Source organism: Cucumis melo, chromosome 11, assembly GCF_025177605.1.
Source record: "Cucumis melo cultivar AY chromosome 11, USDA_Cmelo_AY_1.0, whole genome shotgun sequence".
NCBI lineage: Eukaryota > Viridiplantae > Streptophyta > Magnoliopsida > Cucurbitales > Cucurbitaceae > Cucumis > Cucumis melo.
Window position 1 is genome coordinate 32,288,394 of NC_066867.1, and position 14,906 is coordinate 32,303,299.

Below are 14,906 nucleotides of genomic sequence, written 5' to 3' on the forward strand. Positions count from 1 at the left end.
TGCAAGAAAAACCAACTACTAGACTTCATACCATCACCAATGATATATAACCCGACCAACCTAAGTTGTAATGCGGATAGCACAAAGTGTAGGGTAGTGAGTCGAAGTCAACAGTTACCTATTTTTATAATAAATTATAGGACAGAAGCACCCAAAAAAGAAAGAAAAACACATAGTCTAAGATAATATAAAAGGAAGGGAGGAGTTTTGATCTTGTAGGAAAGAAAGACTAGAAAAGAGAAAAATGAATCAATCGGATTTCTTATCGGAGGGCTGAGATTTAGCAGCAGCAGTAGCTGAAGAAAGCTTGTCTTCTTGAAATTTGGCATGAGTTTCATCACTTCTCTCCTTAAAATATTTTTCGAATGCCCTTGGAAGGAATCTTGGGATCAAAAATCCAAATAAATTTATGCAGAAATACGCAAAATTAGCCACCGCTAATGTTCTTCCAAACCAAAACCATCCTATGTCCTGCGATTTTAACCCAAACACCCACATACAAGAACATGTCATAAAGACAGTACAGTCAGTAATAAATTAGATCATGCAAAATTGAGGAATCAATACATAAAATACTTACTTTGATTGGTGCATTCGCCGGTAGGGCTTTGTTTAGCCAAACATCTTTCGTCCAATCCATGATCACAAAAATCCTCCTGACCGTATAAAGTAGCGGTACCAATGCTCTCACCGGTGGTGAAAACAACGACAACCCACTTATCACATTCTCAGTTAGAATCTGAAACGACAACAAGAACAAATGCGGTGTTGCCGATCGTACTGCATGCTCGTCGCCTCTAGCAAATCCACCCAACACATAGGCCAATGGCAAGAACAATCCTACCGTCGTTCCCACCACCACATACATTCTAAACAACGTGCTCCCCTGTGACAAAAACACTGTTTAATAACCCATCAAATTATATTAAAACGTCTCTACTATTATTATTTTTATTGCAGTTCCTTTTTATAGAAGAGGAATACTTGAGATGTTGCAATTGGAAAAAAGATGTATTTTTTTATGGGAGTGATGAGAAGGATGGCAGAAAATATGTTCGAGATAAAATTGTCTGATCACAGTTTGTCCCGTGAAAAATTATCTTATGGTGATTCCGCTCTAATCAGACAAAAAAACTCGCAAATATATTAAACCATGATTAGACAATTATGATGATCGAGTGCTTTTCAATATATATAAACACTAAATCAAAGCCTTGCCTGGAAAATCTCTGGTGACCCGGTCGATGTGTGACCATGAGACGGAAACGCAAACCGCGCCAGCAAGAGAAGGTAGGCAGACGTAAACGCGGGGAAAACAAGGTCGAGAAATGGTACGAGGCCGCTAGCGGAGAACACCATGATGAAAGCAACAAGTTGGAGTTCAATTACGCGTAGAGATCCCATGACCCCACCAACAACACTGTTCTGCTCCTGCTGATGTTGCCGCCGTAGAGGTGGCTTCAGCTGCTGTGCCCTCTTCAACTCCGCCGCATCGTTCGATTCCGTTCGTGGACCCACCGCAAGACTTACACCCGACATGAAATAAATTTTTGGCAGAGTACAATTTTAATTTTTTCCGACGATGTGAGATTTCAGATTTGGTTTTAGAGAGACAGGAAATACTATGAGGAAAGGGAAAGATGGGGAAAGGGTCAAGAAGAAGAGGGGGGTGGGTCCGAGTTTGAAGGAGAGGAGAGATATAGCGATGGGGTTGCGCCCACGTGGAGGTTGGAGAGTGAGACATGTGTATAAGACGGTTGAGTTGGCTGACACGCGTTCCTTAAGTGTAATTTGGGACGACACGTGTCTTCTTGTACTCGTCAGCATGTTTATCGCTTTACCACATGGTGAATTTAGGCTAAGTTTTCTATTGGAATCAAATTATGCACTTAAATATTTATATGAATTACAAAAAAATTTGCATGACATAATGTCTAACATTACAAGTAAGAAAGTGGATATAAAGAAAATATGATATTAATCTTTAAAATCTAAAACCAAACAAACCAGATGGTAATCATAGAAATTAACTAAATGCTTGTGGATAGTTTAGTAACATTGTCGTGAATATTTAATGAAAATAAAATGATGTTTCTTTCTTTAAAACTTAGCTTTTATTATAGGGATGATTGAAAGAAAGAAAAATGCATGCTGTTTTTTTAATTATTAAAATTTTTTTTTAATGTTATATAATATTTGTATCTTTGCAGGCTTAGTTACATTAATAACTAACCATGCGTTTTTAGGATTAGTATTTAAATTAGAGAGAATATGATTTTAAGAGAGCAAGAAGGTAATTGAAAGAAAAATGTGGGCTTTCAAGAAATGGGACTTCTTTTCAGCCAAAAACAAAACACCCAATGAACAAGAATTTCATGAAAAGGTTAAGTTTCTAACCTAAGGTAACATTTTTCATTTCATATTCATTTATGTAATATTCTAATTTTTATCAAATATTCAAACATACTCATTTCAATATGATAAAGTAGATTTTATTCTTTGTTTTGTTTTTCATTTCTTATATTTTATTTTATTTTTTAAAAATTTCTATTCTTTATTATAAAACGCTGCTATATTTTATTATGGGTTTTAAAAAATAATAATAATAAAAAAAAAAAACCTCCATTAGACTTAAAATCTTTTTATAAAATGTAAATAGTTTCTCCATTTTTTTGTTTTTGACAAATTCTCTTTTATTATTTATTATATTATCGTTAAGAAATAAAAACAAAACTATATAACAATCGAGAAAAAAAAAATGAAAATAAACGAAAATGATCGACTTTTTATTTCCTTTTCATTGATTATTTTAATTTTTATTTGAATAATTTTTCTTAATTATTTGTGTTTGTTTTAGGGTGTTATTGTGGTTCTACAATATAATGCCCATTGTAACAATTGTATACGTCAAATGAAGAAATGTTGCCAGAATATGAAAGGTATGAAATAAATTTAATTTCCAATTTGAATATATTTTGATATTATAGTTACTCTGATTATAATTATAACCTTGACTCCTAATCGGACTAGCTTTTGTTGAGTACATCATGTGTCTCAACTTTAATACTATTTTAGTATTTTGTTTATTTTTATTAGGTGAATATATATAATTATATTTGAAATTATAATATTTGTATATTCTTTTGTTGTTGGATATGGAAACAAATTAGGAGTAATCAGTGCAGAAATTGACAAGGAAGTTCCTGAACTGATAACGGTAAAGGGAGTTTTTGAAGTGAAAAAGCTTTTGGCTCACATCAGAAAAGGAGTCGAGAAAATTGTCACCGTCATCAAAGAAGAACCCGCCACTGCCGGAAGCAGCACCGCCGTCGGAGGAGAAGAACAAAGAGAGGCTGCTGGAGAAGGGAGTAGCCGTGGAGCTAACCACGAGATAGAAGCAGAAGAAGAAAAAGAAGAAGAAGACGACGGAGATGGAGAGATAAGAGTTATATATAATCCGTAAAAGAAATAGATTTTATAATAGATACAAATTCTATAAATGTTTATCAATGACACTTTTACCGTTTCTGTCGATGTAACAAAATTTTATATATCATTGATAGATACGAATTCTATAAATATTTATTAATGATACTTTTATCCATTTTTGTCAATGTAATTGATAGACATCGACTTCCATCGGTATTTAATAAATTATATAGGTCCACTTTTCATTGTTGATTTGGATGCACCAAATTTTCGTTCTACCCATATATTGATATTTTTATAACTTGAGTCTCGTTTCAAGACATCAGTCAATAATAATTAGAAAACAGAAAATTATTAGTATTATACATGTTAATAGACTCAATACTAATGAGAAGAATATACGATTTAAGTATAAGTATATAACATAAAATATGTTAATCGATATTATTGAAATAAAAAAAAATTGATTTTGTTTTTTGTTTTCATATAATTTTGACAGTTTCACGTATTAAATCGTTGATCAATTCAAAAGTTTGAGACGAAACGTTATGGTAAAGTTAATTATATCAAATACTTCGATACTCTAGCAAACTTGTGAGCATTGATATTTGATAGATATGTAGATAGAGATGTCTAATTTTTCCACGAGGATGGGCGTTTCAAGTGGGTGGGATTCTCCGATTAGGCGAAAAATGGGGAAGAGAGTGGGAGAAAAAGAAATTCGCAAGCAAAACGGGATGAGGAAGTAATGCATTCCCAACCTGTCCCCGACCTATACTAGTATTATTATTATATAAATAATACATTTGAAGTTTATTGTCCAATACGTTTTAAGATCGATATTTAAATTTTGATTATACAAGTGAATAATTTGAATTAGGTTCGTTTCTAGGAATTAAAAGAGTTATATTAGCGTTTAGGATAAATTTTTATTAATTTATTTTTAGTTCAATTATGATATATATCAAATTATAATAAACAATGTAACGATATAATTAATTAAATCAAAATATTTTTACGAATAAAATTGTTTTCAAATTATGAGAAAATTAAACCAAATATCTATAAATATGTCAAAATATCACCGGCAGACTATAAATGTTTTCTTCAATATTCAAGGAAAACAATTTGGAAATAAAAACTCAAAATTTAAATAAGAACATATATAAAAAATTGATTATATTGAATGTAAAACTCTCATAGTATATAACCTAGCTTCCAAAAATATTGTGAAGCGAATCGAAACTTAGGTACTTAATCTCATGAACGAAGAAATACTCTTCACATTCATGAATCTTCGTGATCTTTTGTGTTTTTAAATCATATGAAAACAAACAATTTTGATCAAATAAAAACAAGATCTCCTCATTCTCACAAATTTTAATAATTTTAAGAAACCACCCCTTCCATAATATATTATCTAAATAAGACAACGACATACATGTCGATATGTCGACCACAAACCATAACATCCATAAGTCATTCGCTAATTTTGGTGCACAACTTTGGAACTTCCACACTTCAACTTGTTCTTTGTCTTCGTTCATGATTGATACATAAAGTCCGTCGTTAAAAGCACCAACAATAGCAAAATTAGCTAACTTTGGAAGATCAATTATGCCAAAACTTTCTTCTTCAACATCCAAACAAAACAATATGGTTTTCTTGTCTTCGTGTAGGCAAATCCAATAGAGTACTCCGTTGAAATAAACACCATCTTGATCGATATACAAAATAGGCAAATAACTAACATGTCTCCATTTATGAGTTTTTCCTAAAGTTAAAATTTCAAGGCTGTAATCCTTTGAAGAAATTCTTGCTAACTTGTACTTGTTGGATTTAGGACTAAACCCTAATCCAAATTTGAAATACAAACATTCTTCATATTCTGAAAGTGTAACATACTCGTTTGTTATCAGATTTATTATAGTAGCAACATACGACGTACTATAATATTTTTTTTCGTCGATAATACACAACAACCCGTTGCATGAATTTGTGATTCGAATATGAGAATTACAAATAGAAAAATCAAAGGTAAATGAAGACAAAAGATTCATACCTTGAGAGGATTTGTGATGAAAGTCGACACAATCAATACGAAGTTGACGAGGCCACCACGTGACGAACAAAGTAGAAGAAGAAATTCTATAGTTCAAGATTAAACTATTCCAAGCTTTACAAACAAGCCTGAAAAGGGAGAAATTTACCATGGAAACTTTGGAGAAAATTTCCTCAATTATATGAGATGGAAGCTTGGAGTTTATGCTCATTGTTTCTTCGGTTCTCAACGGCCAAATCAGATTGAATTGAGAATTTGAGATTGGCCTCTGCCTATTTATTATTAATTAAAAACCTTTTTCCATATTCCTAATGGAAAAGAAAAATGCATGCTGTTTTTTTTTTTTAATTATTATTATATTAAAAAAATTTAATGTTATATAATATTTGTATCTTTGCATGCTTAATTACATTAATAATTAACCATGCATTTTTAGGATTAGTATTTAAATTAGAGAGAATATGATTTTAAGAGAGCAAGAAGGTAATTGAAAGAAAAATGTGGGCTTCCAGGAAATGGGACTTCTTTTCAGCCAAAAACAAAACACCCAGTGAACAAGAATTTCATGAAAAGGTTAAGTTTCTAACCTAAGGTAACATTTTTCATTTCATATTCATTTATGTAATATTCTAAATTTTATCAAATATTCAATCATACTCATAGTTACTTTGATTATAATTATAACCTAGTTGAAATATATTGTTGCAGTCACTTGTAGTCGAAGATAAATTTAATTATATATGACATGTGATCAAACTTTACAAATGTTATTGTTAATAATTTTATTAGGTTAATATATATATATATAATTATATTTGAAATTATAGTCTTTGTGTATTCTTTTGTTGTTGGATATGGAAAAAATTAGGAGCAATAAGTGCAGAAATTGACAAGCAGAGTTCCTGAATTGATAACGGTAAAAGGAGTCACAGTCATCAAAGAAGAACCGTCATTGCCGGAGGCAGCACCGCCGCCGGAGGAGAAGAACAAAGAGAGGATGCTAATTGATTTTGTTAATAATCCCTAAACTTTTAAAATGACAATTTAGTCACCAGATCCCTTTAGATTTATTTTCTTTTTAATTCATGGATGAATTAGACACCCATGTTTGGAGTTTCATTATATTTATAAAAACTCAATTTTATATCTAACAAAATCAGTTAGTTTTTAAAATTTAAAATCAGTCCAAAAATATTCACACACTTTGCAAAGTTTAAAAATCACACAAAGTTGAAAGTCAGAAAATTTATTTAAATACTCTAAAAGTTTATGGACTAACAAAATCTCAAAATTTAGATATAATTTAGGGTCTTTCCAAAAAAAAAAAAAAAACTATCTACACTTTATTAAAAAAATCATTAAAAAGACAAAAGTCAGAGTTCAAATATTTTATCTAATGCATAAAGCTTTTTAACTAAATCCAAAAAATTAAACCTCTAAAGTTTTTTTTCTTACCTTCTAAAATGAAGGATCGTTGTTGAACAGGAAATTTTGACCAATTAAATCACGCCACGTCATCACAGCAAAATTGAGATAATTATAATTTGATTGGATTTAGGTAGTCAAGTTTTCTCATACCCAACCTAGTTCAAGGCCCTAAAAAAATTGGGCCAAAGAAATAATGGACCCGAGCTTGCGCAAATAAGTGGGTCGAGTTCGAGCCCACCAAGCAAATGGATCCAAGCCCAAACCGATCGAGCAAATGGGTCCGAGCCTAAGCCTGTCAAGAAAACAGGTCCAAGCTCAAGCCCAACAAGCAAATGGGTCCAAGCCCAAACCCAACAAGCAGATGGGCCCAGGCCTAAGCCCGCCCAATAAGCAAATGGGCCCAGGCCTAAGCCCGCCCAACAAGCAAATGGGCCCAAGCCCACCTAAAGCCCATCGAGATTCTCTATAAATAGAGACCTTCTCATTCATCTTGAGGGGGGACCTTTGATTGAAGAGAAGAATCGAAGCTCTGAAGAATTGAAGACAAAAACTTCTGAAGCCTCTCAAGACGTGCAAGTTATCATCAACCTCGGAATCAACCTTCTGAAAAATCGAAGACTTGGAAGATCAAACTTTCCTTGAATTCCAGAAGATTGAAGCTCGAACTGACTTGTAGTTACAACTTCTTGAAGATCGAAGACCACGGAGTTTTAAATTTTACTTTTTGTATCCGAGAGAAAGAATCAAAGGAGTAAATATTAGAGATTGTATCCGCAATACATAAATCAATACAAAGTTCGATTCCACGAATTAAATTTCTCCTGAAATCTCGTGTGAACAATTTGGCACGCCCGGTGGGACCATCTCTACCTTTCATCTCTTTCTCTTTTCGAAGAACATCCAAAGAAAATCATGACATCTCAAGGCAACGCTTCCAAAGCTCTCAGTGACATCGGCAAACGGCCAAACACCCGTAGCCGCTCAAGGGAGATTCAGTCATCTGAAGATATGCCTCCTTTTGAAGTTGCAAAGAATATTTGGGAGCAAATCTCTAAGCCACCAAAAGGTGGAATTGTAATCAAAGAGAATCCTGCGGTTGATGAACACAACTCGTTGTCTGAGTGCTCAAACGAGGAGGTTCCACAGCCAAATATAATGTCAGTTATGGTAACTAACGTGGATACAAGTGAAAATAGAATGGCAGAGCTTGAAAAGAAGGTGAACATGCTCATGAAGGTGGTGGAAGAAAGGGATTATGAGATTGCATTTCTAAAGAATCACATTGGAAGTCGTGATGCTGCTGAATCAAGTCATAAACATACTGTCAAGAATACTGACAAAGGGAAGGCAGTTATGCAAGAAAGTCAACCACAAAATTCGACCTCAATTGCATCGTTGTCTGTTCAACAATTACAGGAGATGATTGCAAGCTCCATCAAAACGCAATATGGTGGACCTGCTCAAACTTTCTCCTTGTACTCCAAACCATATACGAAGAGGATCGACAATCTCAGAATGCCGAATGGATACCAACGCCCAAGTTCCAACAGTTTGATGGAAAAGGCAACCCAAAACAACATGTTGCTCACTTCATCGAAACATGTGAAACTGCTGGTACGCGAGGAGATTTATTGGTCAAACAGTTCGTTCGAACTCTCAAAGGAAATGCCTTCGACTGGTACATCGATCTGGAACCTGAATCCATTGATAATTGGGAGCAACTTGAGAGGGACTTTCTCAACCGTTTCTATAGCACCCGACGTATCGTCAGCATGATGGAGTTGACAAACACAAGACAACAAAAGGGAGAACTAGTCATCGACTACATCAATCGATGGAGAGCTCTGAGTCTTGACTGTAAGGATCGACTCACCGAACTGTCTGCAGTGGAGATGTGCACCCAAGGCATGCATTGGGGACTTCTTTATATTTTACAGGGAATAAAACCTCGCACGTTTGAAGAGTTGGCGACTCGTGCCCATGATATGGAATTGAGTATCGCCAATAGAGGAGCAAAAGATTTCTTGATTCCAAAATCGAGGAGTGACAAGAATGAACTTGATGACACTAAAAAGATTGCAAATAGTGTCATAAAAGAGTCAATGGTTGTTCATGAAACTCCTTTGAAATCTTTCTCTAAAAGAAAAGAAACAAAAATTGAAAGAAAGCATGATGGCGATGAAAAGCGACAGTCAACTCTTAAAGAAAGACAGGAAAAAGTTTATCCATTTCCTGACTCTGATGTTGCAGACATGTTAGAGCAGTTGCTAGAGAACCAACTTATTCAACTGCCAGAATGCAAACGACCAGAACAAGCAGGAAAAGTAGATGATCCTAACTACTGCAAGTATCATCGGGTCATTAGTCACCCTGTTGAAAAGTGTTTCGTGTTGAAAGAGCTAATTCTAAAGTTGGCTCGTGAAAAGAAGATCGAGCTAGATATTGATGAAGTAGCTCAGACGAATCATGTTGCGATCGAGATGACTTCAAATGTTCCGCCATTAACACAACTTGATGATCAAAGAAAAAAACTTGATTTAATTTGGGACTTCTGCACCTATACTTGTTCTATTCCAACAAAGGATCGTGATGATAAACTCCCAAAATAAAGAAGCGCATGGTAAAGATGATGGCGAAGGATGGATAACAGTCACTCGTCAAAAAAGGGAGACAACCAAATTCCATTCAAAAGGAGTCGCGATAGCATCAAAAGTATGCAAAAGGAAGCATCTCCTATAAAAAGAAAGGAAGAAGGAACAAGAAGATGTGGAATCCTAAGCCCATAAAAGGAAAAGATGAGGACTTCCTCCAACTTCGACGATCGATAACTTTGGCAGAATTCCTCCCAAGAAGTTTCCTTGAGGATCATCCAGAAGAAATACTTGAAGTCACTGCATGTCATGCTGCCAGCATAGTAGAAGTCGACAACAATTATGGATCTTCTAAAGAAGTCAACAATTCAAATGAAATTAATCAAAGGACCTCTGTCTTTGATCGTATCAAGCCTTCAACTACTCGATCTTCAGTCTTTCAAAGATTGAGTATGGCCACGAAAGAAGAGGAAAACCAATGTCCAACGTTTATTTACACTCGAACTTCAACTTTCAAAAGGCTGAGTATCTCCACATCGAAGAAAGATCGACCTTCAACATCTTCTTTTGATCGTCTAAAGATGACAAATGATCAACGACAAAGAGAGATGAAATCTTCGAAGGCAAAACCATTTCGTGAAGAAAATGATGACGATAAGATTCACAGTTGTGTCCCATCACGCATGAAGAGGAAGTTGTTTGTTGACATAAATACAGAAGGTTCCTTGACTGTGAAACCAAGATTTATTATCTTCACCAATCCTACAAATGAAGGAGATGAACAAATTCTTGTTGAAAATAAAAGGTGTTAAATATGCAAAGCTCCTTATTGCAAGAGCCTAAACTGCATGGTGCTCCTAGCCCACAAGAGATTAAAAGGTGAATGGCAAAAAAAAAAAAAAAAAAAAAAAAAATTGAACTACGTTATGACTTGATCCCTATGTTATAAAAAGGGTACGTAGGCAGCTTAAAATTCACTTTAAGTTCAGTCGCACGTAAAAAAAAAATATTATTCTTCATTGTGATGATGTAAGCGCATAGTAAATGATGCGTAAACAGTATAAAATGAAATTTAGGAGCAGTCACACCAGAATAAGAACATTCTCATCACCATTCAACAAATTCTTGTATTTACAAGAATACAACTAAAGAAAAAAAAAAGAATGGGGGCAAAGGGGGCAAAGTTAAAGCCTCCACTTGAAGTTCTTAAATTCTTCGCGTGTAGCGTTCAGGCTCTTTTGAACCGTAGCTAGCGCCTCTGTGGCCTCTTTTGTGACAACAGAGATGTTTAATTGTTTACCTTCGTAAGGTGCGGTTTCGCCTCTTCTCCAAAATGTTGACCAGCGAACTCTACTCCTCTTTGATATGTTGCAGACAAGGATCTTTCCATGTGTTGTGCCCAAGAGGATCTTCATCTTCATCTTCTCCCATGTGTTGCAGCCGAGAGGATCTTCATCTTCATCATCTCAAATATGTTGCAGCCAAAAAGATTTTTGTCTCAAGTATATTGTAGCCGAGAAAGTCGTCGTCTCATATATATTGCAGCCGAGGATGTCGTCGTCTCAAATATGTTGCCGCCGAGGAGGTCGTCCCCTCAAATATGTTGCAACTGAGAAGATTGTCGTTCTTAAATATGTTGCAGCTGAGAAGATCGTCGTCTCAAATATGTTACAACCGAGAAGATCGTCGTCTCAAATATGTTGCAGCCAAAAATATTTTTGTCTCAAGTATATTGTAGTCGAGAAAGTCGTCGTCTCATATATATTGTAGCCGAGGATGTCGTCGTCTCAAATATGTTGCCATCGAGAAGGTCGTCCCCTCAAATATGTTGCAGCTGAGAAGATTGTTGTTCTTAAATATGTTGAAGCAGAGAAGATCATCGTCTCAAATATGTTACAACCAAGAAGATCATCGTCTCAAATATGTTGCAGCTGAGAAGATTATCGTTCTTAAATATGTTGTAACAGAGAAGATCATCGTCTCAAATATATTACAACCGAGAAGATCGTCGTCTCAAATACGTTGCAGCCAAAAAGGTCGTCGTCTCATATATGTTGCAGCCGAGGATGTCGTCGTCTCAAATATATTATCGTCGACAAGGTCGTCCCCTAAAATATGTTGCAGCTCAGAAGATTGCCGTTCTTAAATATGTTGAAGCAGAGAAGATCATCGTCTCAAATATGTTACAACCGAGAAGATCGTCGTCTCAAAAATGTTGCAGCCAAAAAGATTTTTGTCTCAAGTATATTGTAGCCGAGAAAGTCGTCGTCTCATATATATTGCAACCGAGGATGTCGTCGTCTCAAATATGTTGCTGTCAAGAAGGTCGTCCCTTCAAATATGTTGCAGCTTGGAGGATCTTCACCATCATCATCATCTTCGATGTGTTGCAACAGAGAGGATCATCATCTTCATCTTCAATGTGTTGTAGCGGAGGAAATCATCAACTTCATCTTCTCACAAATGTTGCAGCCGAGAAAATCATCATCTTCATCTTCTCACATATGTTGCAGCCGAGAGGATCATCATCTTCATCTTCTCACATATGTTGCAGCCGAGAGGATCATCATCTTCATCTTCTCACATATGTTGCAGCCGAGAGGATCTTCATCAGCATGTTCATCTTCTCACATATGTTGCAGCCGAGAGGATCTTCATCAGCATGTTCATCTTCTCACATATGTTGCAGCTGAGAGGATCTTCATCATCATCTTCATCTCACATATGTTGCAACCGAGAGGATCTTCATCATCATCTTCATCTCACATATGTTGCAGCCGAGAGGATCTTCATCATCATCTTCATCTCACAAATGTTGCAGCCGAGAGGATCTTCATCATCATCTTCATCTCACAAATGTTGCAGCCGAGAGGATCTTCATCATCTTCATCTCACAAATGTTGCAGCCGAGACGATCTTCATCATCATCTTCATCTCACATATGTTGCAGCCGAGAGGATCTTCATCATCATCTTCATCTCACATATGTTGCAGCCGAGAGGATCTTCATCATCATCTTCATCTCACATATGTTGCCGAGAGGATCTTCATCATCATCTTCATCTTCAAAGCAGTGCAGCGAAACCATCATCATCTTCATCTTCAAAGCAGTGCAGCGAAACCATCATCATCTTCATCTTCAAGGCAGCGCAGCGAAATCATCATCAACTCCATCTTCAATGCGGCACACTCGATAAATCATCATCAACTCCATCTTCAATGCGGCACACTCGATAAATCATCATCGTCTATAGAACAATCATCGTCGTCTCCATGCGGTGTAGTCGATAGAACAATCATCGTCGTCTCCATGCGGTGTAGTCGATAGAACAATCATCGTCGTCTCCATGCGGTGTAGTCGATAGAACAATCATCGTCGTCTCCATGCGGTGTAGTCGATAGAACAATCATCGTCGTATTTGTTCAAGCGGCAATCCATCCTCAAATTTGTTCAAGCGGCATCTCGATCCTCAAATTTGTTCAAGCGCATCATCTACACACTTCACTCGTATGAAAAAAAAGAATTTGTGGAAAAAAAAAAAAGGTTTAGCTTCACTCCTATGAAAAAGAAGGGTAAGTAAGTAAAAAAAAATTGTTAAAAAACATTGGGGTAAAAAAAAAAAATTGCAAAAGAAAAAAGTTTGGAAAAAATGGGGACAAAATGGTTGAATTTTCTTTTTAACAAAATTGTAGAAAAAAAAAAGAAAGAAAGAAAAAGATAATAAAAAAAGAAAAAAATTGAAAAAAAAAAAGAAGATGAAAACGTGAAAAAAAAAAAAGAGGGGAAAAAGTAATTGAAAAAAAAAAGAAGTAAGAAAAAAAAAAACAAAAAATGAAAAAGAAAAAAGAAAAAAAAATATATATATATATAGAAAAGAAAAGAAAAGAAAAGAAATAGAAGAAAAAAAAAAGAAAATAAGAAAAGAAAAAAAAAAAGAAAAGGAAAAGAAAAGAAATCTCTCCAAAATTTAAAAAAAAAAAAAAGGGTTTTTTTTCTTCTCTCTTCTCTGTCTCCTTTTTCTTCTTCATCTGTGCTCTTCCTTACCAATTGAATGAAAAAAAAAAATCTGTTTTTTTTTTATCTATCACCTCTTCTTCCAAATCATGAAAAAAAAAAAGAAGCACATCGGATTTTTTTTTTCTCTCCCAAATAAAGAAAAAGAATTGGAGGATCAAACACATATCCAATGAAAAAAAAGTTAGAGAAGATGAATTGGTGTGAATTTTGTTTGCAAGCTTCTTCCCTATTTATAAAGGATGGAAGGTAGCAAATCAAATCTTTTCTCAACAAACTAAATAAAAATCTTCTTAACAAATAGTTAGATTAGGTGAGATTATAGGAGAGAATTCCTAACCTCCTCTATTCTTTTCCTTTATTAAATAATAAAAAAAAAACCTCCTCTATTGTTTTTTTTTTAAAGATTAATTAAGAAAAAAAAAATGACATTCTGTTTTTTTTAAAAGCGTTAAAAAAATTTCAAGTCTTATCCCTCCCATATCCTCTTCATAATTAAACCTTAAAAAAAAAAAAAAAAAACCTCAAGTCTTGGAAAAAAAAAATCCCCCGATTTTCTTTTCTCATCTATTAAAAAAAAATGTTTAAATTTTATCCCAAATCATAAATGGATTTGAAATGAAGTAAAAAAAAAAATGGCAAACTTTTCAAATTTTATCCCAATTCGCTAAAAATTCAAATTAAGAGAATATGCAAAAAAAAAAAAAAAAAAAAAAAAAAAAAACTTTGACTTAAATTCATATTTTGATGAATTGGCAATATTCCAATTTTATAAATGTTAAGTCTCAATTCTTCCATTAAATTCATTGGTAAAAAAGAAAAGGTTCAATTTCATTCAAGTTTTGGCTATATTCCAAAATAAATAAATAAATTGTGAATTAAAATCAAAATTCACTACAAATTTGATATTGGGCTATATCAAAACTTCATTTTTAATCAAACTTATGTCCAAACGCATAGTTTGATTAATTCGACATATTAACTGGAGCAAAAGTCAAGAACAAGATCACTTGTATTTTTTGTTTCAGCTTATCATTTTCGAGATTCATCCACCCATACACGTGTACAAATCTCGAAAAGGGGGCATTTGTTGAACAGGAAATTTTGACCAATTAAATCACGCCACGTCATCACAGCAAAATTGAGATAATTATAATTTGATTGGATTTAGGTAGTCAAGTTTTCTCATACCCAACCTAGTTCAAGGCCCTAAAAAAATTGGGCCAAAGAAATAATGGACCCGAGCTTGCGCAAATAAGTGGGTCGAGTTCGAGCCCACCAAGCAAATGGATCCAAGCCCAAACCGATCGAGCAAATGGGTCCGAGCCTAAGCCTGTCAAGAAAACAGGTCCAAGCTCAAGCCCAACAAGCAAATGGGTCC

At 34.6% G+C, this 14,906-nt stretch overlaps 2 protein-coding genes across 2 annotated transcripts; one reads left to right on the forward strand and one right to left on the reverse strand.

The window, feature by feature from the left end:
• On the reverse strand, window positions 1-1,670 carry LOC103498861 (uncharacterized). The gene is made up of 3 exons (XM_008461646.3): window positions 1,219-1,670; window positions 581-886; window positions 1-471 (listed from the first exon to the last, which is right to left on the reverse strand). Exons 1-3 carry the CDS (start codon window positions 1,537-1,539, stop codon window positions 250-252), a joined length of 849 nt encoding a protein of 282 aa, XP_008459868.1. The 5' UTR covers window positions 1,540-1,670; the 3' UTR covers window positions 1-249.
• A 1,148-nt stretch (window positions 1,671-2,818) lies between these two features.
• On the forward strand, window positions 2,819-3,579 carry LOC127151755 (uncharacterized). Its single transcript, XM_051092049.1, has 2 exons — window positions 2,819-2,939; window positions 3,171-3,579. Exons 1-2 carry the CDS (start codon window positions 2,912-2,914, stop codon window positions 3,461-3,463), a joined length of 321 nt encoding a protein of 106 aa, XP_050948006.1. The 5' UTR covers window positions 2,819-2,911; the 3' UTR covers window positions 3,464-3,579.
• Window positions 3,580-14,906: the final 11,327 nt, after the last annotated feature.